The sequence below is a fragment of the Mytilus edulis genome, chromosome 8, assembly GCF_963676685.1.
Source record: "Mytilus edulis chromosome 8, xbMytEdul2.2, whole genome shotgun sequence".
NCBI classification, from domain to species: Eukaryota; Metazoa; Mollusca; class Bivalvia; order Mytilida; family Mytilidae; genus Mytilus; species Mytilus edulis.
The window spans coordinates 11565325-11590743 of NC_092351.1; the positions used below are offsets into that span (position 1 = coordinate 11565325).

The window sequence follows — 25419 nt, forward strand, 5'->3', positions numbered from 1 at the left end:
ACATTTTTTACCTCGCTTATGATTTTCCCCAATGCGATTTCATGATTCCAAATGACTGAAAGTATCATGTTTTTCGGTCATGCATCGTCATCAAAAATAATTGAACATAAAACATTGAATTTGAAGAGTAAATCCCCTATTGAAAATCATTGTATATTTCTTTAGGGGATATATGAAAATGTGTCATTTGTGCACTTAGCCTAGTTTCTCCTATTGTAATGTTCACATGGTAACCGGAACACATTTGGGGCTCGAGGAAAGTTTTGTCTACTACATTTCACTCAGTAATGGGCAGAAAACGGAGCAAGAAAGACAATCCAATCTATTTAGTTTAATAGCTTACTTGTAAGATTAAAAGAGACATTTCAGGAGAATCTAACGAATAAGAAGAACATAACTGCTAATATACAGGGTAAACAGTTTACATATAAGTATGGCAGAAAATAACTGCAAAGTACATGTAGTTGAGCATAGTTGAAAACAACACCTCAAATGTGACATTAATCAGAAATCCTCTGACAATTTGGTCGTTATTATATTAAATGAAACTGTAAGGATAAAAGGAAATAAAACTAATACTTCTAAACCCATTAACTTGCTTGACATTAAAAAAGCAAGGGACAAATGTGATATGGGACCGAAACAGAGAAGGTTATAATACGGCTATAAGATAAAATTCCCAGACATAACGTAAAAAAAGAGACAGAAATATGAACCACATAAATACATGTATCATATAATCTTTATAAAAGCTAAGTTTTTAATGGATGATCAAGAACTGCAGCATACAGGTGCTTATAAACATGAAATCAAATCAATGCACGTACACGTGATAGTTAATGTATTTGAAGGTGGTACCAACACTTAACTAAAATTTGTTTAATTCTCACAAAATTGTGAAAAAAATATTTATAATGATTCTATGACAAAAATATCAAAATTTCTGAAAAAGAGAATTGAGCCAAACACTTTATTGAAAAAATTGAGGTGTCCTAACATTTTAGTATAAAATTATCATACGCAAGCGGCTTTGCAAAAGCAAAGTATTACCTAGTTTTCTGCTGAACAACTAGCAGCGTCGTTCAGATACATAATTGTGATCTATATTCAAATACTGCAGAAAATTAGAAAAACAAATTGACATGTTTGATACTGTATTATTTTTTTACAAAAACTGTTTATAAATAATAATTTCAATCAGACGATGTTCAATTTTACGTCTCCTATACTTAGAATGAGTAAATGTTATACTAGTATATATTTTACCAAAGAAGATTTATATACTATCTGTCAATACTTTCTTTCTTTCCCCTGCTTAACAGAGTGATTAAACAAATATCTCAGCAGCTGGTGGTATGATCTGCACGCCAGGTATAGCAAGAGGTGGTGGTAGGAAAGGTGACGGTGCTGGACAACTTGTCTGGTCGGTTGGTATTAAATCAAATGCATTGATACCTGATGCCAATAACTTACTGTACAATTGAATTCTTATGGCAGCTGGTAAACCTGTCCTGGCTCTAGTTAGAATAAAAGCACTTTCTGGAAAAAAAGAGATAACTTTAAACCTGTATTTTGTAAAGATTTCAACTGATAACGATTTAAAAAATAATAACATCCACGTCTCCTTTATTCATATTTTGACATTGTTTGTTATCTATTATACAGGATGTGTTGCGTTTTAACTGAATGGGTCTTTTCTAAAGCCTGTATCGTAAAAGTGTGTACCACTTTTTTTGTATCAATACAGAACCACACATAGTCATTTCAGCACAATACTCTGCTTTCGCTGTCAGTTGAATTCAGTTTTAATTAGTACGACTTGTACTTGTCTGATACACCTGTATGTTATTTCTTCTAATATAATGGATTTGTATAAAAAATCACATCAGCATTTTATATTCATTCGTATTTTTCTGATGTCTTTTTCATTTTTGTAAACCTAGGGTCTATCAAATTTATTGAGATGTCAACTTTCAGCAATTTCGCAGTGTCTATATAAGCAATAACACTCATTATTATGCATAATTAATATTTGATGAAAGACGGGGAACTTGGTGGCCGATTGGTCAAAGAATTCACTATTTTTAAATTTTAGTTCCTTGTGTATATTACGGAGTTTATTATGACGTCTATTATCACTGAACTAGTATACATTATTGTTAAGGGACCAGATGAAGTACGCCTGCGGGAGTTTCTCGCTGTTTTGAAGACCCATTGGTGATGTTCGTCTGTTGTTTGTGCTTTGGCTTTGGAGGATTATATTTCATAAACAACCAAAGCTTATTTTGCCGGTCTAGTACAACATACTATTCGTATTTATATTACATTACTTTGTTCTGTCATGATTTACATGATTTTCTTGCCGCTGGAAGCTTACTCAAATCAATATATATCTATCTATTAAGAATTTTTTTAAATAATTGACTACGCTCATATGATTGTGACTTGTTCTGTTTTTTCTAAATATATTTACCTATCTTTTGAAAGCCTTCTTGTCTGCATGAGTATACCACGGAATAGCCTTCGTAATCTGTATCTAATACCCAATACGGTTCTGGTGGGGCAACTTAATGTAGAACACACATAAATTAAAATGGTCAAATTCTGACGGGAATCCCGTACACATCAATTGTCTATTGAAAAGTTATCTAAATATACAAAGTTATTTTTAAAGTTGTATTAGCTGGATGTCAATTAAAACCGTTGAGTCATATATATTTAATCACTTTGCCAAGAGTCAGATATAACTCGGTCAAATTACCATAAAATGCATACGTGTACAGATAGTGTAAGTCGATTGCTATGGTACCTAGTCGGCTTTATCTTTGGTTCTATAAATACAGTGTATGGTGTATATTGTAAATGGCATGGGATGGAATAGTTGTATACTTTTTTAACTATAGTTCAAATTGTACCGCAAATGATAGAAACACAACTTAACAGCTACAAAATGAAGTGTGATATTAATAATATATAGTTGTACCTTTTCGACGAATGTGTTCCTTTAGACAAACAAGGTCACAGTAATATGTATTATCATATTAACGCCATATGTTTTTAGTAATTGACTAAAAATCATTTGAAAGAAAACTTAGTTAATAAACTTGCGTCTCTATGTAAACTTACCAGGAGAAAACTGAAAAACAAATCTTCCAGGATCTATGGGACTAGCACTTATACCTGTTCCAGAAACCGAACGTACCATTCCAGTACTGCAAAGTAAGCAAAAAGGTTATTCTAATATGACGTGCTTCTTTCGCTTTGTGAACAAACCCATGCTTTAAATCCAATAAAATTTATTTGCACATGCGTATATTTCATGTATTGACTACTGAGAATGATGAATTTTATTAAATTAACATGCACTTAATATTTTTTTTTTTTAACTTTAATACACTTTCAAACTTTTAAATGGTGCACATGATGTTACTAATTCATTTATTATGACTGTAATGTGTTGCATTCCGAAATTGACATATTTGACTAAGATACGACAACCGTTCATGCTGGCAGTTCTCCTCCCTTTGAACATTGCCAGCCGTTTGCTTCTTTACAAACAAAAAAGAGAGGTTCATGGAAGAGCCTACACAAACGCTTTTACACTTATATTTATCGGACATAGAAATTACCTTAATTGTCCTATTCAGAATCGAAATAATTGATGAAAGCTATACTTTATTGTAGTTTGAACATAGGAAGGCATTATATTCGTGTTATTTTAGCCCTCACTTTCGCTTTGGCAAATATAATCACGAACATGCATAACCATGTTAAAACTGCAATAAAGTATATCTTGCATCAATTATTTCTTTATTGAAGGTTCTAACTGTAGAAAATTTCCAATTCAGTTTTCAGATTGTAAGTTTAATTTAATTGTTATTAACAACGGGAAGTCCATTGAGTGGATCTAAACGTATGAGACACAATTGCACTTGTAAACATTAAGGAAAACTAGGATTACCTAAAAAAATATTTCAGATTAATAATGATTATGACTTAAAATTACATTGTAATGGTAGGGTATTGCTTTTATTATTTTATCATTTCATATTAGAAAATAATTTATAAATTGTATTTATAAAAATACGATAACGTGCTGGTTAATATATATATATATATATATATATATATATATATATATATATATATATATATATATATATATATATATATATATATATGTTACAGCCATTTTCTTAATTTTAGGCATTTTGTAAAATGCCTGAAAACTTTAGGCATTTTCTAAAATGCCTGCAAGATTCAGTCATTATACATAATGACTGAATTTTCTAGACATTTTACAAAATGCCTGGAAAAATTGAAAGGCATTTTATAAAATGCCTGCAATTATTTTATAGAATTAAATGTTAAGAAAAACAATTGAAAGCTTTGAACACCAGAGCATTTTTATTTATGATAATTACTAAATTAAAAAAATAAGAGCTTAAATAATCATGAATAAATTTAAGACAATTATTCCAATCCACACAAGCTCAGACCTCAACATGTTTTTCTTCTTCAAATTACTCAAAATAATGTGTGGATGAAAGAACATACAATGTATCAAGCATAATGCATTATTAACAGTTTTGTATAAATCATCTTGGTCCAGATAGCGACATACTAAATAAATCAAATTATACACCTAAACTTTGAGAGCCAAAATGGCCAGAAAACTATACATAAACTAGATGAACTGAATAAAAAATCCAAATCTACCGTCAGTTCAGATATGGTAGAACCATTGTATTTACCATTTACAATTCGCAAATATATTTGAATCTGGAAACCTATAGTTTCTAAAAATATTTCCGTTAATTTATTTTTCCGTATGTATATGCTTGTTAAGTTGCCCTTAAATTTTTAATAACATGTTTCATTTTGGAGCGATACACATATTGTAAAGAATAGTTGTACAAATAGTTACCTTGTTTCTATGCCTGAAATTACGAGACTCACAGCCCCATTTCCGGTCAAGGTGTATAGTGCAGAGTTGCATCTCAGTCCAATTTCCGGAATGAAGAAAAATTTCTCACTTTCGTACCACTGTCCGAGAAACTAAAAAGATAAATATGTCCCTTATTGTTATAAGTAGTTAACAACTTGTTGTGGATAAAGACAAAATTAAACTGAACTGTTTGAACGTTCGTTCGTTCGTCTTAACTTACTTATTGTATCAGTTGGATTCAACCCGATCTTCTAATGTTTATAATGTTTAACCGGTTATTCTTTTACAAACTACAAATAATACTTATTGACAAATAGTGTTATTGATAGAAAAACTAGAAGAATTATATTGTAATTATGTACAAACGTACAGAGTTGTTTTGAAATATATTCTAAAAATCTAAAAAAAAGTATTGTCTGGAAAAATATGGCGAGATAGGTGGAGTCCTTCTTATTGTATGTGTACATCTGTGATTCTTTTACTCTTTCTTACTTACTACATCGCATTATTTGTGATGTAAAGGCTACATGTTAAAAATTCAACAGCACATTTTGGTAATATTGAAATATGCATTAAAATATGCACTCAAAGAAATTTTAAAAAAGCTCTAGAGTGTAAAATACAAAGGCGAAGTTTACGTATACATTTTCAATCCTTCGTCTTAAAGCTTGTTATGTTTCAAAGACAGTTGACAGTTCTGAAGGAATTAAAGTCTTATTAAACGAGTGACTTGTGAAAACTAACGTTTATCCAACCCTTGAAACAATGCATGTATATACCATAAAATTAGTAATCTGTACACGATTTTATAATTTGTAACGCAAACAAATCGTATACTCGTCAATTTGTTTTTCTCTCTGTGTCAGTTATGATGTGAAAATATGGCAACTTATTGATTTTCGTGCTTAGAAGCCGTAGTTTCCCGATGATTGCCTTATAGTAAACAATCAACAAAAAAGCATGGCTATTGAGCACGTGTATAACATGTACAATCAGATGATAGTTCATTTCAGGAACATATCCATGCGTATTGTGATCACCGGATGATTACAAAAATAGTCACGCTAAGGTCACCTACGTACGAAAAATGTGTCGGCAACTTGCTTCCTGGAAGCAAGCAATACAAATTTTCTTAATGTGGACAAACTCCAGAAAAAAAGTTTATGTATAGTGATGTTCCTTTGGCACTATTTTGAGACTATCTTTGAGTATTGATATATGCCAACTCGAGAACGTTCACTATGTCTGTTGCTGTAGTGGCTCTTTAGATTTTTGATACACGTTATATATATATATAGTACCTGCAAATAAGTTAGTCAACCACAAAATACTTACACAATATTACTACATTATGTCATAGATATACAAATTTGGTTTAGTAGCATGACTTAACCTGTAAAAAACGTATAATCAAACAGGACAGCACAGTCAACCAATTTTTTTAAAGTGATATTGTTCACCAAGCCCATGAATTACGTTGTGCATGTTGGGTAAACTCATCAATCCTTTAAATAAACTTTTTCTAAAATATTACCAATTCAACACTGTAATTATATCTCAGAATAGTTTTTTCATCGGTATGAAAATGTATTTTGTTATCAATAAATCAAAACCTACATGCAACTGTATATTATTTTATATATAAATGCACTTTTTGATTTTTCATCTTTTAGTATTTGTACAGGCCGTTTGTTTTTTCGTTTGCATTATTTAATATTTGTCATTTCGAGGCCTTTTCAAGCTTATAATGTGGTATTTTTTTTCCTGATTGTTGACGTTTTGTAATTGAGTCATGATAATGAGGGAGGGTTGTCTCATTTGCAATGCTACCACATCTTCTAATCTTTATACTCATACTTCATGGTTTATTTTTATAGATGTGTGGTATCAGTGCCAATGACACAACTCTCTATTGAAGTCAAATTTGTAAAACTAAACCATAATTATAGTTCAAAGTATGGTCTTCATCACGAAGCCTGAAAGTAAATGTATTTAGCTATGCAAACAAGCTGAATAGAAAATATATTTTTAAAAATTGACTTACCCTGTTCAAATCAAAGCCAGGTTGTGGACGGACATTCGGGCATACTCCTGGTCGTGTTACCTGTCCAAATATAGGTACCAGTACGCATAGAAGGCATACAAGTTTACAAATGAAATTAAAATCGACCATCTTAGTAAGAACTGCCTTGTAAACCTTTTCGTATATGTTAATTCATTTGGTAAAGGTTAACGTGAACAACGTTACCACATATAACCTATCTTAGTAATAAAAGGATCATGCACGGCATAAACTGTTTAATAATACAATAAACGTCAATCATGCTCGGAATAAAATAAAATGACCGGATTCTGTTTTAGCTTTGTTTGGTTCGTTTAGTTTTAAGTCATCTGTCAAATCGTTCATCTTTTTCACTAAAATAGACACAAGATTAAGTAATATAAATCCTTTACACAATTTAGAGGATAATCGTCACGTTATATAAGTCTGTCCTTGAAACAACGAATACAAATACAAATTGTGTTATGTCAACGTCTTATCAAATATTTGTGTCAGAAATTCTCAAAACACCAAAATTGTATATGTTAATCCACAACACCATAAATCTGACATGTAAATTCTCAAAAACCTCAAATCGGACATATAAATCCTCAATACCCTCAAATTTAATATGTTAATTTTCAAAACCTGTGTTGGGAAGCCTTCATTTAGAGGGAAAACATTTGAATGATTGAATTTTTTTTTACCTGATTATCATTACTTGTCAAATATTTCATGCATGTTAAAGACGAGTAGGCTTTTAAAGTAAGGTCACCAGAATATAGGGCTTTGGGCTGCCACTGGAAAATAATTATGTTTGATAGTGTTTCTTTTTATATGAATCCAGCGGTGACCCTATCTGATATTTTTAGCGGGATATTTTAATTTTACTACACTGAGAGCATGAAACACTTCCTATACAAGACAATTTCTCGTCACTATTCAAGCATGACTTGGCTATGAAATCATACATCCTAACAGCGAACGAGTTTGTTCTACACTGATCAAACTGGTCAATCCCCTTTTTCCACCCGTGAGAAGAAGAACCACTAATGATGGATAGATTTTTTATATTGTATGGCTTGTTTGTAGACGATGAGCAACTTTTACTGGTACAAGCATGCTGACAAAAATACTGAACTCCAAGGTAAATTCAAAACGGAAAGTCCCAAATCAAATGGCTTAATCAAATGATAAAACACATCAAACGAATGGATATCTGTCTTATTCCTGACTTCGTAAAGGCATTATCAAAGGTAGACAATGGTGTATTAAACCTGGTTTTAAAAGCGCTAAACCTCTCATTTGTATGACAGTCGCATCAATTTCCATTACACTGACAACGATGTGTGAACAAAACAAAGACACACTAGGTTAAAGTGACACAAGTATCAACAGCAACACGAACCCCACCAAAAACTGGGAGTGATTTCAGGTGCCCAGGAAGGGTAGGCAGATCCTGCTTAACACGCGGCTCCCGTCGCGTTGCTCATGTTATTACAAAGCCGGTAAATAGTCTAACTCGGTAGGTCACATTCGTGAAAAGTGAACGAGATTGTAGTTATGACATAAGGGACATATCCGATATCATCTGTGAAACAGATATTCCACAACGGTAAACCCATGATGGCGTCCATAAAATTTACAAAGGGATGATTTTAACTTTACCATTTTGAACTTTTCGTCTAAATATGAAAATTCACAATTGGGAAGCCAAAATCATCTCTTTTGTCGTTTAGACCCTCATATCTATATATAATAAATCGTAATCAAATGGCAAAAATAAAAAGCTCAAACACATCAAACGAATGGATATCTGTCATATATGTTGAAAATGGTGGATTGAACCTGGTTTTATAGCGCTACACCTCTCACTTATATGACAGTAGCATCAAATTTCGTTATATTAACATCGATGCGTGAACAAAAAGACATAATAGGTAAAATTGTCAAAATAGGGGTGCAGCAGTCATCACTGTGTCACAATCTCAATTAGAAAAAAAAGCATCTATCAAATTTAACAATCACATGCATTGCTTACTTATATATGTATTTCAAATCAACTCATAAAAGACTGAAATATTTGAAGTCCTGTGACTGCATTCACATCAACTCTAGTGTAGAGTCGAGTGTTTGAACGCAGAATGTAAACGTCACACAGAAAGTAATGTAATGTTAATGTTTACCTGTTAGAAGGAATTAAGGTTATAGTATCTGGTCACTTATTGGCAAGTAAATGGCAGTTCTATGCTATTCGGATATTCCATGATGACTTGAACTGCATTTTGTAATTAAAACTTTAAAATATTTCTCGTTTCTTTCATCATTGGGTAAAGCACAGGGTCATAATAATATCTTGAAACAGAATGTCGTTTTTGGTAAAGCACGGGGTCATCGACTTAATCCACAAACTATAATAGTTAAAATGATCATTTTGGACATTTTTATGACATTGATGTGATAAAGCAAATGACCACTCTGCTGTTAAGTGTTCATAATATATCAATCTGGTGTCCATTTGGCAATAAAATTATCATAGTTTAGAATGTCTTGTAAGAATATTTTTTTCATTTTTTGATATCAAGGTCAAATTAAGGCCTTCTTATGTGAGGTACAAGCATTATCTTTACAACAAATACCGAAATAATACAAAAAAGCGTTATTTTATCACTGTTGTCAACGCGTGGACATAGGATTTATGTGATTACGCTTTAATAAACTGGAGACATCCATGTACATAATTTATATGAAAGCTAAGAATCATATAGTTCTCAAAAACCATACATTGGTTCTGATACTGACCTTGAAATATTCTTTAATTTAACTTTTCTTCTAAAACTTTATGAATTTAAGCAGTGGCATGGTTTTTTTTTTTAATCTTTATTCTGCTTTTTTTTAATCAGTGACAGCTTTCTTGTTTGCTTTGTTTTACTGCTGTATTAATTAAGTTAATATGACGTCATAGGAAGTAAAACTCTCATTTGTGTGTGTTATGTAGAAATGAAATGATGCGATCGGCAAATACAAGTCCCTATTTCACTGATTAAAACTGACCAGGAATATTGCAGTGAAATTATGTACATTTAACTGGAATACTTATTTGATAAAGTTACAGGGATGGTAATGACGTTGCTAACGTAAAATGTTATTTTCGCGACGTCAAAGTGTGCCATGTCGGGTATAGATGCATTTTTCGACTGATTTGTATCATTTAGACTGATTTAACTTAAAAATTAGTTCATGAATAACCTTTGTAAAATAACATTTGGGAAGATTATTTATATTAATTTTCATGCAAAAGTCAACAATGCAATTTTTTTTAATTTGATAAATTTATATACAATACGAAATGGCGTGTTTTCTTCTTCTATATTTATGAACATTTGATTGATAAAAGTTATTTGTAAAAGAAAATACATAAATCTATAAGATACTTATATAAAACAGAAATTACAAATAATCTTATAAAAAACAGATTGTGTTTATCTTTTAAAACAAAAAGTCATGTGTTTTTGTCGTAGCATATGAAAAACTTTGCGGTACTAGAACTTTTTTAATTTGCATAGCAGCCTTTTTGACAACAGACATCGCAATAATGACTGGACCAAATGACAGGACAATGACATGACCAAAATGAAAAATGCTAATAACTTTTTTGATTTCTCCTAAGATTTACCTGAAGTTTGAAATAAATCATTTGATACATAGTTTTAGCCCAAAAAAATATAGATTTATTTTTCAAAAGCTTTTGAAAACGTGACCTGATCAACGTTGACAATGACAGGACCACAAGAAAATGCTAATAACTTCTTTATTTCTCATAAAATATTTACGTCAAATTTGACATGTTTGAAATGTGATAAGATTAGATCATTAGAAACATAAAAATAAGAAAAAAATTCAAGAAAAATAAAAACGAAAAATCAGAAAACGTCACCCAAACGACCAAACTCGACAATGACAGTCCAAATGAAATGCCAATAACTTTTTTTGTTATTAAAAATCTTTCTATCAAATATGAAATATAAAAAGATCTCATCTCTAAATACATAATTTAAGAAAAAATATTGAAATTTTATTTTCAAAAGCTGGATAAAACGTGACATAACCATCGCTGACAATGACACTGTAAGAACCATCCTCGACAATGACGGGGCCAAATGAAAATGCTAAAATAACTTTTTTTTCAAAATTTCTTTTTGACAATGACAGGACCTATTAAATCATTTAAAACATAAATATAAGAAAAGAATATCGAAAAAAAAACATGAAAAACCGAAACGTGACCATACGAACGCTGGCAATGACAGGACCAACCTCGATACTGACAAGACCAAAATGAAAATGCTAATTACTTTTTTTATTTCTCAAAATATCATTTAGAAATAATAAAACAACATATTCTAATATGACGTGTTTCTTTCGCTTTATGAATAAACACATGCTCTAAATCCTATAATTATTTTTTGCACATGCGAATATTGACTACTGCAGAATAATGAATTTATCAAATTGGCATGCATTTAATATATTTCATTTAAGAATTGAATGCTCTTTTTTGTAAATTTATTGGGGTGTAAAAGCGTTGACCGAAGTACATTTTGTATGAAGCGCTTTTACGACCCTATAAAGTTACATAAAAAGCATTCAATACTTATAATCACATTTTTTTCCTGTAGGATCATGAAAACACGCCTTTTATCAAGTTTTTATTTCATTTACCTGTGCACTTTATTGTGGGGCCTCGTGTCATCATGAATGAAAAGTTGCACTGTATAATGCAATTGATTAAGGAATATCACGAGATTGCTAGTTAGCAAATCAAATAACATATTATAATGAAATATACATCTAATGTTATTATTAACTTAAAACATTTCCAAACTCTTAAATGATGCACATGTTATTAATAATTCATTTATAATGACTGCAATGTGTAGCATTCCGAAATTGACATATTTGACCTAGATACATGTACGACAACCGTTCATGTTGGCTATTCAAAAATTCCTCCCTCTAAAAAATGACAGTGCCAGCTGTTTGCTTCTCCACAAACAAAAAAGGGAGGTTCATTGAAGAGCCTACACAATCGCTTTACCCGTATACACATCGGACATAGAAATTACCTTAATTGTCCTAATCAGAATCGAAACAATTGATGCAAGCTACTTTATTGTAGTTTTAACATAGTTTGGCATTATATTCGTGTTATGTTAGCCCTCACCATCGCTCGGGCAAAAATAATAACGAATATAATGCCTACCCATGTTAAAACTACAATAAAGTATAGCTTGCTTCAAGTATTTCTTAAACGTAATATCAGAGTTCCACTTAAGACAGCTGTGGCGTTCCATAGATAATGGTTATGTTGGGTAATTCTATACACATGTATATTTAATTTAGAAACATTGCTAAATAAAACCTTCAGATACAGTTATTGTTCTGACTGAACGTATAATTAATGTCTTAGCCAAAGGATGACCCATGAATGCAAAACACTTATTTCCAAAATAGGCCTTATATTGGCACTCACACCACATCTTCCTATATCTACTTATATTGTGATTGTGTATGATATTAACAAATTGATTTTTAAAATCATTAGGAATTTCAATTATATATCAATACATATAGTATCAACATTCATACAAATACGTAACCTAATAAAATATAAAAATTTGCACTGATATTGACCTAATCCTATAAGTGAGTACATAAAGTAAGATATATATGTAGGCCTGGTTCTTGTACATAAAAGTGATTAGTTACAGGCCCATTTTTTTACTTCACTCATCATTTTCTCAAATGCGATTTCACGATTCCAAATGACAGATCATATCATGTTTGTCGGTCCTGCATCTTGGTCCAAAGTAATTTAACAACTTTGATAAGCTAATCCCCTAATAAAATCATTGGATTTTTCTTTTTTGTGATAAACGAAGAGATGTCTTATATGCAGTTTGTCTGGTTTCTCCCATTGTAATGTATACATGGAACCCGGGAAGCATTTGGGGCTCGAGGATAGTTTTTATTGCGTTTTCATTCCTGATCAGTAATGGACAGAATACGGAGGACGAAAGACAATCCAAATCGTGATGGCGTCCGTAAAATTTAAAAAGGATGACTTCAAATGCACATGTACAATTGAGTACCCTTTGTTCTATAGCTTACTTGTAAGCTTTAAATTGACATTTCAGGAGAATCTAATGAATTTGCTATTTGCTGAATAACACAAACCTTTAAAAAAACACCATGCTGTGACATTAGAAGAACCTTACTGCTAATATAAAGGGTTAACACTACATATTAGTGTGGCAAAAATTAACTGAAAAGTACATGTGGTTGAGCATTTTCCTCTGAAGTTTCTCTGACATAAAAGTTTATCTCCCTTTGGCTTCATGATTATCTTGTGTCATATAAACCGATATACATGGCATTGATCAGAAGTCCTTCCATAACAATTTGGTCGTTATATTATTAAATGAAACTGTGAGAATAGAAGGAAATAACACCAATACAAAATGAACTTCTACACCCATTAACGTACTAGAGATACAAATGCAAGGGACATACAATTATGTTATAAGGGGACCTAATCAAAGAAGCTTATAATATAGCCATTACGTGAAATTTCCAGACATAAAATTTTAAAAAGTGACAAAAATATAAACCGCATAGCATTCTCTGATTATTGGATGGTTTAAAGCTACCTCCAACATCAGGAACAAATGTAATTCGGTGGTTTAGGTCTTTATCAATTGTTTTCTTTTAGTGTCTTATTATAAATCAGCTTTATTGGTTGAATTATTTCAAATTTTGTCATATTGGATTCACTTTATAGCTGACTATACGGTTTGAATTTTGCTAATTATAAAAGACATGACGACATGTAGTCGCTTACATCGACGACATTTAGACTCTGGTTGTTACATGTCTCATTATAGTTACATTTATCATATTAGCACATCTCCTTTATATTTTGGTAGTAAAATAAATACATTTAAAGTTCCTCTACAGTTTTATTTCTAACAGAATAAAACACACTACTAACATTTGGACATATGTATTGTGCAATGTAAGGAAGAGAGACACTTACTTACTAGGTATTTCATTTACCGAACATTTAACACGCCGGAATAAAAGACAGTACATTCTTCCCAAAGGAATATATATTTACATTGAAGATCTGTGATTTTTATCCACTTAATCAACATATTTAGTTCTACTCCTATATGTAACCAATATTATTCGTCCTATGCTGAATTGATAGTCATTCCGATCAGCCAGAGATAAACTGATTTACACGACTAGATTGAATATTTCCTTACGATATCAGATGTAATTACTCATTCTAATGTGATCATTTGACAGTAATTTGTGTTCATGTCTATGTTTGGATGACCCTATGTGTATACGTTGTGGCATTTTTATTTGTAAGAGTCACAGATTTTCCTATTAATTATGGTACTAATAATTGAATTTAAAGAAATACTATTGATTTGTTCTTAAGGATTCTCGGAAGTGCTCTTACATCTTATGTGAGAGAAATACATGTAGGATAACATTAAATTGAATTAAGCTATTTTCTATTAAGCGAACTAGTTCTGTCATTCTTAATCTGGTGAACATACATTTCATTTGAAAAACAGAAGACTGCACAATATTGGGTCAAACATAACATTATATGGTCAATAATTTGTCGTCTATGTTTCGTTATTTTATTTCAGAAACCATAATTAATTCAACTTACTAAAGTTTTATGAAAATCTTCCCGGGGGGAGGGGGGTAGTTTTGAACTTACAGACCGTTATTTTAATCTCCTACAGTGGATCAGTGGATCAACGAGTAATGGACAAACTGTATCGGAATCTACATGTAACGCCACACACGCAGTTACTAGTCAAAATTTTTAAAGACTCATTAGTGATGCTCGAATCAAAAAGTTAAAAATGACTTTATAAAGTATAAAAAACTTTGAGGACCCAAAAGATTTTGACAAATAATGCTTTTTTTTATCACATATATAGTTACCATTCATATTTCTGAAGTCAAAATAAACAGTAAAGATTACATATTATAGTAGATAAAACCAGTACAAATGCATTTTTATAACAAATCGAACTTTCATGCATGTTAATATGTAATGCCAACACAAACAAAATGTGACAACAAATAGAAGTTTGTATTTGCTCTCTGTAAATGTAACATTGTACTTGGATAAAAAAAAAAGTCAGAATTTGTCGAGATGTTATTAGATGCAAAAGTTGCTAGCCCATGTTAAAATCTCATGAATCCATTCGAATATAAAAATCAAAAACAAAACCCGAGAGAATCGCATAAACTTCAAACGGATATAGACCGGGGTGTCGATAGGGGAGGCGTCTTTTGCAATTCATGCATCATCTTCCATGTTAAAATATAACAGCAGGGAATAGGACAACATTAGTAATAAAATTAACGGTACCAATGTTCTTGCACCAGATGCGCATTTCGACAATACATGTCTCTTCAGTGATGCTCGTGGCCAAAATATTTAATTGACACATCATATAACATAGAAATGAAGTTTGAATATAAAAAGTCACGTGATGTTCTTAAATAAATTCACACTTGAGTAAGATGCAGAATTATTTGATTTTATTCTAAATGGGAATAATAAAACAGAATGTTGCATGGCATCATGTATTAAAATGAACGAAAGGTTGAATCTTTATGTCCATGATGCATGTTTTATAATATTCAACCGATTACAAATCGTGCATAATTTGAAAGTTTATTGTCTTCTTTGCAAACGTTTGTGTTAACCTTTTAAATGTTATTAACATTTTAATAGTTCACAAAAGCAAGCATGCTTGGTGAGATTATTTCTAAGTATCGTGATTTTATATTTTATTGTTATGGGGATGACCTTCAATCTTAATTAACTTCCACCCACGAAATCTATGAGCATTAAGATACTACGTAAAAGTGTAAATTATGGGTTGCTTAGTATAAACATTGCATATTATAGCGAGCCGTGGTGTAGTCGTTAGTGCATCGGACTACTAACAATAAGGTTCCTGGTTCGATCCGCTACAAGAAAGCACTCGCACCCACAAAATGGAAAGGAATTAATATATGTTGAAATAACTTGTTTCTATGTTGAAATAACTTGTTTCCCAATCCACTATATATAAAAAAAAACAAACAAAGACATGGATAACGTATTATATTTTTATTGTTTCAACTCTAAAAACTGTCCTCTCAGCACAATATTAATAGATGGAGGTGCTGGACATACTTGATGAGCCAGAAACCTAACAATACAAAACTATCAATGGTTTTTCAGAGTTTACACAAGCGTCCATGTTTCTTATCATAATAGAAGTACTTTACAAATATTGTGTTGTCTTATTGGCTTTCAAAATGCAAGATAACAAAACAAAATGATACATCATCAAAATAATAGATTTATGATTTTGTTCGTCAGACATGAGTTTCGTCTAAATGATACTCGTAAGTGGCTCTTAGATAAAACAGTTGAAAGGCAAATACGAGAATGTATACTAAATTACAATTATCACCGGATTTTTATGTATATGAGCAACGAGACGGATGACACATGGTGACCCTTTCGGAGCACCTGGGTTCAATATTTTCTGTGTAATGTATAATGATATGAATCTTCTTCTTTTCGCGTTGTCAGTTTCTTTTTCGACTAAGATTTCTGGATGTCCTCTTGGTATCTTCTGGTTCCCTTTTATAACACATAAAACTAATAACAGGTCTACGTCAAATCATTCTGACAGCCTTAAAGAAAGGTTAGAAATTATCTCAGCTGTAGTAGTTATAATTTTACTTACATAATCCAATATTTATAGAAAAACCATCCGTTTGCTGTGCAATTACATTTTGCTCCTGTACAGCGTGGCTTACTCGTTTACTGGGCATATGGACTACGAGATCAATTTCAGACTAACGGATTAGTTATTTAGGAAGTAAAATGTTATCGTCAACGTTGTGATCCAAAGTACATAGCTTTCCCTCAAACTTAAACATAATATATTAGACGATGTAACAGCCTTGCAAGAAAATAACTTTTTGAAGCCTTATTTTTTTAAATATATACTGATAGAATATAAATAGAATATATCCTAATTGATTTAGCAGAAAATTGAAATAACTATACTCTTCCTAAATAAACGTAACTCTTCTCTTTTGATCCACAGATTATTTTTTAATATTCTGAAAACTAAACGTAAACATAGTTACGACGTGAGATCATTACAGATTACTCGAGCTCTGCATGAGAACATGATCATTTAACGTGAGTATTATAGGATGTTTTCGAAACAGGGTGCCTGGGTTATGACGAATGTTACAGTAGGGATCTCCTATGGCAAATTTGACCATAGAAAGAGGTGAATTAAACATGTTTTTATAGCTAGCTAAATCTGTCATGGCAGTCGCATACAATTCCATTATATTGAAAACAATGTGTGAACAAAACAACCGACACAGAGTCATGCATCAGTCAACACCAGGGAATCTGGTATGGATAATTTTATCTTCAAGATTAAAATCATATTAGGTGCTAATTTGAAACAGAATCAATTGTTTTGAACGGTGTGGGATGGCTCACAAATCTCTATCCAGAATATCACAATAAACCAGATGAATCGAATTTAATGGGACAGTTATACAGACAATCCAATATGTACGAAGAATGAGCACACACAATATGACCTACCGAATTAAAATGTAATTGACATTCTAATGACATTCTCAATAAGACCCATTACCAGGTGTGTATTTACATGAGTAACAGTACGGGTGCAAAATGTGGAGCTCGTCCTTCATGGTCACCATTATATCACCCCCAGTTCTTGGTGAAGTACGTGTTGCTAAGATTTTAGTATTCTACGTTGTGTTTAGAGTGTGTATGTTGAACCTGTTATTTTTCTAACATTAACGTTGGCAATTGATTTAGACATATAAGTTTGTATGTTCATTTTGTATATTTAGCCTCTTCGAGAAACAGCCCTAACAAAATGGGATGTAATATATTAAACGCTTCAGATATTCAAATCCTTATTTGCGTTAGACAGACGACGTATTGTCTAGCTTACCGACTATGATCACCCGGTCTCACTCTGCATGGTGATAGTAAAATCATAGACCTTTTGGTAGGATATTGATACAGGTTCGTATACGGCGTTTTGCTTAGCAGCATATTTTGTTTTCTAGAGTCATTTTACATAATTTTTTCATGATTTCGACATATTTTGGTTTATGTAAAAAGTCTCCTTTGCAATCATACCACATCTTCTTTTTTATAAATATAGAATTATTGAAATTAACGTTATAGATACTCTGGTAAAACCACACAATCATCTCAATACACTAACATACATCAGGTAACTTATTTTATCGCACATTTGTTTAATTTTATTATATGAGCTGAGACTGTGTCCAGGAAGGTGAGTACATATTGTACTTTATACTAATTCTTTCGAAAGTAATGTACTAAAATGTGTTCGGATTTATAATAAAGTCAATAAAGACAGGGATTAGAAAATTCTGTGAACTCAATAAATACAGTGAAAGTATCATTAGGAAAATTGAAGTTTGCAATACAGTTGGTGAAAAGCTTTCAATCTCTGTTTTTAAATTCGTTTTACTGTTCGTGTTTTGGAATCAAAGGTATGTCTCTTTAGTGTTATAGATATTTGCCTTTAGATAATAAATGTAATGAAAACCATAAAACGTTATACAGTTGTTGTTCTGGTAAATATAAATTGCATTTTCTTCAGAAATATACATGACTAGAACACACCCGTGATATCACGGGTCCGTGACTGAATTAAAGTATATAACTTTGCGCAAGTCTTATTTTAGTATTAGTATTGTCATCTGATAAAGCAAGGATTTGTATAGTAAGACTTACTATACAAATCCTTGGATAAAGTCATGCCGATTATAAGATACAGTTTTTCTCTGCTTTCAAGTCGATCTGTTTGAACCCGTCGAACTGAAACAATAATATTAATTATTTGGAAAACAAAAGGTCCTGGAATGGATTTTTAATCAACAGCATTGTCCTATATAAGTTATAAATAAAGTTGAATTCTTTGCTTCGCTGTTTTACGTCATGCCCACTAACAAATTGAAAACTACCTATACGCCTTATTTTTAGTCCAGATTTTTAGTATTTGTATTGTTATCTTAGAAAGTCTTACTGATTAAAATACTACAATAGGTAACAATTTGACAATTTAGTAGTGTCAACCCTGTGGTTATGACCCGTGTATATAGCATATTAATCCTGAATACAACGTTTGGTGGTGCGCCTGTCAGATGCGGAACGTACAGATAAGGTAATAGGTAACAGGTGAATATACTATTGGTATCGGTAGCGGACTCGACCCGGAACTTCTTTAAAATTATTGTCAATATTAATTACGTGGAAAACAAAAGGGTCTGGAGTAGTGTAATTTTTAATCTACACCTTTGTACTATATTAGTTATATATAAAGTTGAATTCTGTGATTCGTCGTTTTTACGTGATGACGGCTGACAAATTGGACCTCGTAATTTTAGTATTATAGATGATATATATATCTTTATTCTACAAACCTTCTGCAATACAATGGTAGACATAAGTTACATGTAATAAATAGCAGTTATAAATTAGAGAAAACATAATATGTACACTATTTACAAAATTATACAAGTAAAGTTTAGCCAGAAGAACACACACATGAATTTAATATGCCTTATAAATGTACATAGCTTTTTTAAATATAACTGTTTTGTCGTATTCATTACTTCCTTAAATTTAATTATGTTTGGATAATCAATATACTTTTTAGCAATATACTTTTGTCTTTCTATAGCCATCAAATTACACTTCATAACATCGTGGAATTCATCTCCAAGATCTTTAAAGTCACATAGTTCGCATATTCTTTTATCTCTCTGATTTTTTTTCCATCTTCCACTTTCTTTAGGTAATCTGTGGTTAATGAGTCTAAATTGACATAAAGTATAATAAAAATGATGATAAATAAAAAATAAAAACAATGTAAAAGAATGTATTTTACAACAATTAGACCGCAACCCAACGAAACAACTAACAGAACTTCGTCTCCAGATCAATAATCAGTCTTCACCAAGTGTTAATGCAGAGTGTCAAACTGTTCATTGTCGTCACCAGTCTATTGACGTTATCTATAAACTACCAAATATTGGCTGAATACCATATTCTACAAATTAGAATATAACAAATATCTGTGACAATCATGACTGGAAAGCATATGGTACAGGAAAATGAACATGGAGGAGTGAAACTAGTTGTAAACAATCTCCCATGTCTATTTTGACACTGTAAACAACATTTAAAGATGGTAACTATTAAGAATGAGGCTAATATGCCGAATGCATTTCAAGTATCAAGATGCAAACAAGCAAGGCTGGAAAAAAATCTGTTGCATTGGAATTGCATCACTGTAGATGACATTAATACCATTTCATATATTTCATATATCGCTGAAGAAAATTTTAGACCACTTTAATGTCGGTCTAATAAATTCAAAGTAAATATTAAAATTCTAAAGAAATATTTGCATTTGCTTCTTTTTGAACTCCCTGAAAATCAGTCATAATATCAATAATGTGCAGTAGTAAAGTTATATGCAAAAGGCTGCAACGAGGATAACATTTCGGATTCCGAAATTATTTTAGCTTTTGTGAATTTCATCGCTGAGAATTAAAATTTGTTTTCCGAAATCCGTTTGTTTGCTGTACAGTATTGTAATGGGTGAGATGTATCCTTGGTGAGACCATTGTTAGTATATTGTATGTCATCTGGGAATCTCGTGTCTGTTGAAAACAGCGAAACCATCAATACAACCTTATATGTCAATACAAAAAGTATAACATCATGTGTCTTAGGAATTTCTGGCATTTTGCCGGATGTTTATGCGAATTACCTTTTTTCAAATAAATAAAATACCTGTTATAACAATAGTGCTTGTCTTTTTTTCTTCTGCTAAAGTGTATGATGAAAAAGTCATTACGTGTCATTTTTTGTATATCAGACCCTTTATCATTTTTATTGACCCTCTATCATGATATCATCCTTTGAACCTGTTGGCTCTGGGGCTAATATCATAACCTAGGGCCGATAAAAGGTCCGATATTAAAATTAACGTGTAATAATCTTCACGTAATGAATATTAATATAAAAATAAGAAGATGTGGTATGATTTCCAATGAAACAACTATCCACAACAAACCAAATGACACAAAAATTAAAGCTACAAGGTATAGGTTTCCGTACGGTTTTCAACAATGACCAAAGCCCATGCCGCATAGTTAGGCCCCGAAATGACAAATATAAAACGTGAAAACTAACGGCCTTATTTTCGTAAAAAATCTATTAACGAAAAACATATATGTTAAAAAACAACAAACGATAACAACTGAACTACAGGTTGCTTACTTAGAACAGGCACACACAGAATATAGCGGGGTTAAACTCGTTTGAAGGCGCTAACACTCCCTTTAATCTGGGACCATAGTGTAATAATATAACATTAGAACAAACTATAAAAATCAGTTGACAAAGGCTTAATTCATCAGATGATAGAAATTCATCTAACAAAACACAGTGTAGTTTTGGACGAGAACCTATGTATCCCCACAACGGTTAACATGTTAATTAAAAGTGATACACCGTCTCATGATTTACCACCCATGACGGACCCTGATCACAACTTTAAACTTGCGTATGAGGGAACCGAAAAGTTCGACATTTTAAATAAATATTTTTGTTCAATTTCTAATTTAGATGGCGTTAGTAAAGATTTGCCGGAATTTGACGACCGATGTCTTGAATTTATTTCACAAATTGTAGTTAGTGAACAAGATGTACTTGATATTCTTTCAACGCTCGATGTTAATAAAGCTGTTTGGCCAGATATCGTTAGCAACAGAATGTTACTTGCCGTTAGAAATGAAATTTCCAAAACATTATATCTACTTTTTAACAAATCTTTAAATTAATGATAAAATATTTCCAGACCAATGGAAGATTGCACATGTTATTCCCTTATTCAAAAGTGGTGACAAGTCATTGCCGTCTAACTACAGGCCAGTCTCCTTATTGTCATGTGTGAGTAAAGTCTTAGAAAAGATTGTTTTCAAAAATATTTTTAACCATTTACATGGAAATAAATTATTATACAAGTATCAATCCGGATTTATTCCAGGATACTCAACTTCGCATCAGTTGATAGAATTTTATAACAAAATTTTGAGTGCACTAAATGAAAAGCTTTTAACAAGCATTACATTTGCTGATATAAGCAAAGCATTTGATACTGTTTGGATTAAGGCTTTATTACTTAAACTTGAAAAATATGGTATAAAAGGAGACTTGCTATGTTGGTTGAAAAGTTACTTGTCTAGACGATCTCAGAGAGTTGTCATAAAAGATTCGTTATCAAACATTGGAAAACTTAACGCTGGTGTGCCTCAGGGGTCAGTATTAGGACCCTTGTTGTTTTTAATATACATAAATAATATAGCTGATGGTATGGCTGGATTCGGAAGGCTTTTTGCAGATGATACTTCAATAGGTCATACTGCACCTGATGAATCCACTTTGAAAAATTCAATCAGTACAGATCTTGATTATTTAAGTAAGTGGTCAGAAAAATGGCTAGTGAAGTTTAACCCTAATAAAACTGATATTATGATATTTAGTTTGAAAAATATATACAGTGATATTACTTTTGATTTTGGAGGTGCTACATTGAAACCAGTTAGTGCGCACAAACACCTAGGTGTCATATTCACTGGGGTAAAGCTGATGACCGTAACTGCATTCACGGTCATCCCAAGATGTCGGATGAAAAATTAGGTCAGTTTCTGTATTGTCTGTTAAAGTGTTTCTATATCATTTTCTTTACAAATCATACATTGAAACGATGTAAATTTATAAAAGAATCACTCGGAAATCACTAATTACTTCTGAGAAATGTGCATGAAACGGGAAATTCGATTTGAAAAAATCGCCAAGATGACCGTAAATCACAATCGAGATGACCGTAACAGAATCAGCGATTCATAACAAGGGTGACCGTAACTGCTTTTAAGATGACCGTAATTTGTAAATGATGACCGTAACTTTTAAAGGATGACACTCAATTCTAAGAAATATCCGTATTTATATAACTATCTTTTTGTATCAAATGATTAATCGTGTTAGTATACACATATTAATATGAGAGTTTTATCCTCTAGGTAGAAGAAAATAAGACGTGCTTCAAATGCAAAGATTACCATATGTATTTTTTTTACAGTAGAGGGTTTAATTTTTTAAATGAATTTGCCAAAAGACATGCAAATGAACAGGAAGGGAAAACATGCTACAAAAGCGCGATAAAATGACACCTTACAAGCATAATGAAAAAAATGCGGTGCACAGCCTTCAACTGCTCGACAAAAGATTTGTTTTTGTTTCTGGGATTCCTTTTAATGACATATAATAAATACACATTTTTAAAAATGCCAAAAAATTGCATGTACACCCATTGATATTATATCGTCTTTCATTTTGTCGTGCAAATAAAATAACAGAAATATTTTGAAAATATCATTCGAATAAACTAGTGAAGGTGAGCTCCAGCAAAGTAGATCCTTAAAATAGTATTGTACGAAAAGCGTATCACAAGGCGGAACGTTGTCAATTTGTATATATACAGAAATGTTATTCATACAGTCAGGATTCTACTTCTTCAAAATTATCTCCCCATTACGCCAGTTCATGCTCACAATCGTAGAAATGGAAGCCATTGTAGGGATGACGCTCTGCCAATTTTGCTCTTGAAAACTGATAAATTTATCCACATAGCACCATTACGATCGATCGTTATATGTCAGTTATATTTTAAAAGACAAATGTATCTACTAGCTTATGAACATTAGTTAATGATCTTGTCTGCATTGATTCAACATAAAAATATTGTCTGTTCGGATGTCAGATGGAATTTTTGAAAATTCTTAAGCATTTAAAAAAATTCTAATTAAATATTTCGTGGAAGGGCAGACTAAACATTTTCAGTGGTTGAAGATAATAAACCCTAGTTATCACACACAAGAAAATAATATTTTTTTCGAAGATATCCATTTTCATCATCCAAATTAAAAGACTCATCAAGTACTTTTAGAAAAAATAGCTATTCGAACACACCTACTCTGTTTTTGTGATTCATTAGATAGGTATCTCACTTGACCCATATATTTCATCTTTTCGTACTGTCATTTTTTTACGTTATAAAGTCAACCTGTAGCTTTGATATATAATAATGATAGAATCTGAAGCGAGATGCTATATAAAATACTCTTGCTTTGTACGTTTTAAAGACAAAATATACACCCCAAACATGCCCTAACATAAAAAGGTGCACTCGATTTTTCTCTTTTCGATACAATCGTTACCTGTTTTGGGGAATTTTTTCTTGATTCACATAATGGAAGGGCAGACACGAAAATTTCTGAACTAAAAGATTGATATATTCTCCGTCCGTGACAAAAAAAAATCGGAGGTTATGCATTTTCTACATCCAACTTATAGATACTATATATAAAAAAGAAGATGTGGCATTATTGCCAATGAGACAACTATCCAGAAAAGACCAAAATGACACAAACATTAACAACTATAGGTAACCGTAAGGCCTTCAAAAATGAGCAAAGCCCATACCGCATAGTCAGCTATAAAAGGCCCCGATAAGAACCATGTCGTCGACTTGATATCTTATTGTTTTGAATTACTATGTAATAGATACATTGAAAACTTATGCAAATGGTGTTTTTAAAATAAGAAAATTGTCGTTTTATTTGTTTCTAATTAACTTTTTTAAAATTTTGTTACTATATCAAACATTACAGTTAACATTTATCGCTTTCTCGATAAACCATAGCTTCGATTTTTTTTGTTCTATTTCAAAAGTGTTTCCGCCTGCATACATTTATATCAAGACAAATTAAGATTTTAATCTGCTTCCTCTGGAACCATACACATGGGCTCGATTACCAAATATTCGTATGTATTATTAATGTTTTTAATGCTCCATTTATTGGCATTATGTTTTTCTGGTCTGTGCGTACGTTCGTCCGTTCGTCTGTTTGTTTGTCCGTTTGTCCAGCTTCAAGTTAAATAAAATTGAAACTTAGTACACATTTTCTCTATGGTATGATCTTTTTAATTCTAATGCCAAATTACAGTTTTATCCCATTTTCATAGTCCACTAAACATAGAAAATGATAGTGTAGATGAGGCATCCGTGTACTAGGGACACATTCATGTTTCTTCAAATTTTCGTCGTATCGCTGTCAATTTGTGTTAAAATTTTAACGTCGATATCAATAAATATTTCATTGT

At 31.7% G+C, this 25419-nt stretch overlaps 1 protein-coding gene and 1 long non-coding RNA gene across 2 annotated transcripts in view; one reads left to right on the forward strand and one right to left on the reverse strand.

Moving 5' to 3' along the window:
- Positions 1-25419, forward strand: part of LOC139484823 (uncharacterized) — a 452262-nt gene that overhangs the window by 117722 nt on the left and 309121 nt on the right. The gene's annotated exons all lie outside the window — the stretch shown is intronic.
- LOC139486895 (apolipoprotein D-like) lies at positions 1121-7148 on the reverse strand. Its single transcript, XM_071271953.1, has 5 exons — positions 6993-7148; positions 4928-5058; positions 3127-3212; positions 2474-2566; positions 1121-1539 (listed from the first exon to the last, which is right to left on the reverse strand). The coding sequence occupies exons 1-5, from the start codon at positions 7119-7121 to the stop codon at positions 1328-1330; spliced, it is 651 nt and encodes a 216-aa protein (XP_071128054.1). The 5' UTR covers positions 7122-7148; the 3' UTR covers positions 1121-1327.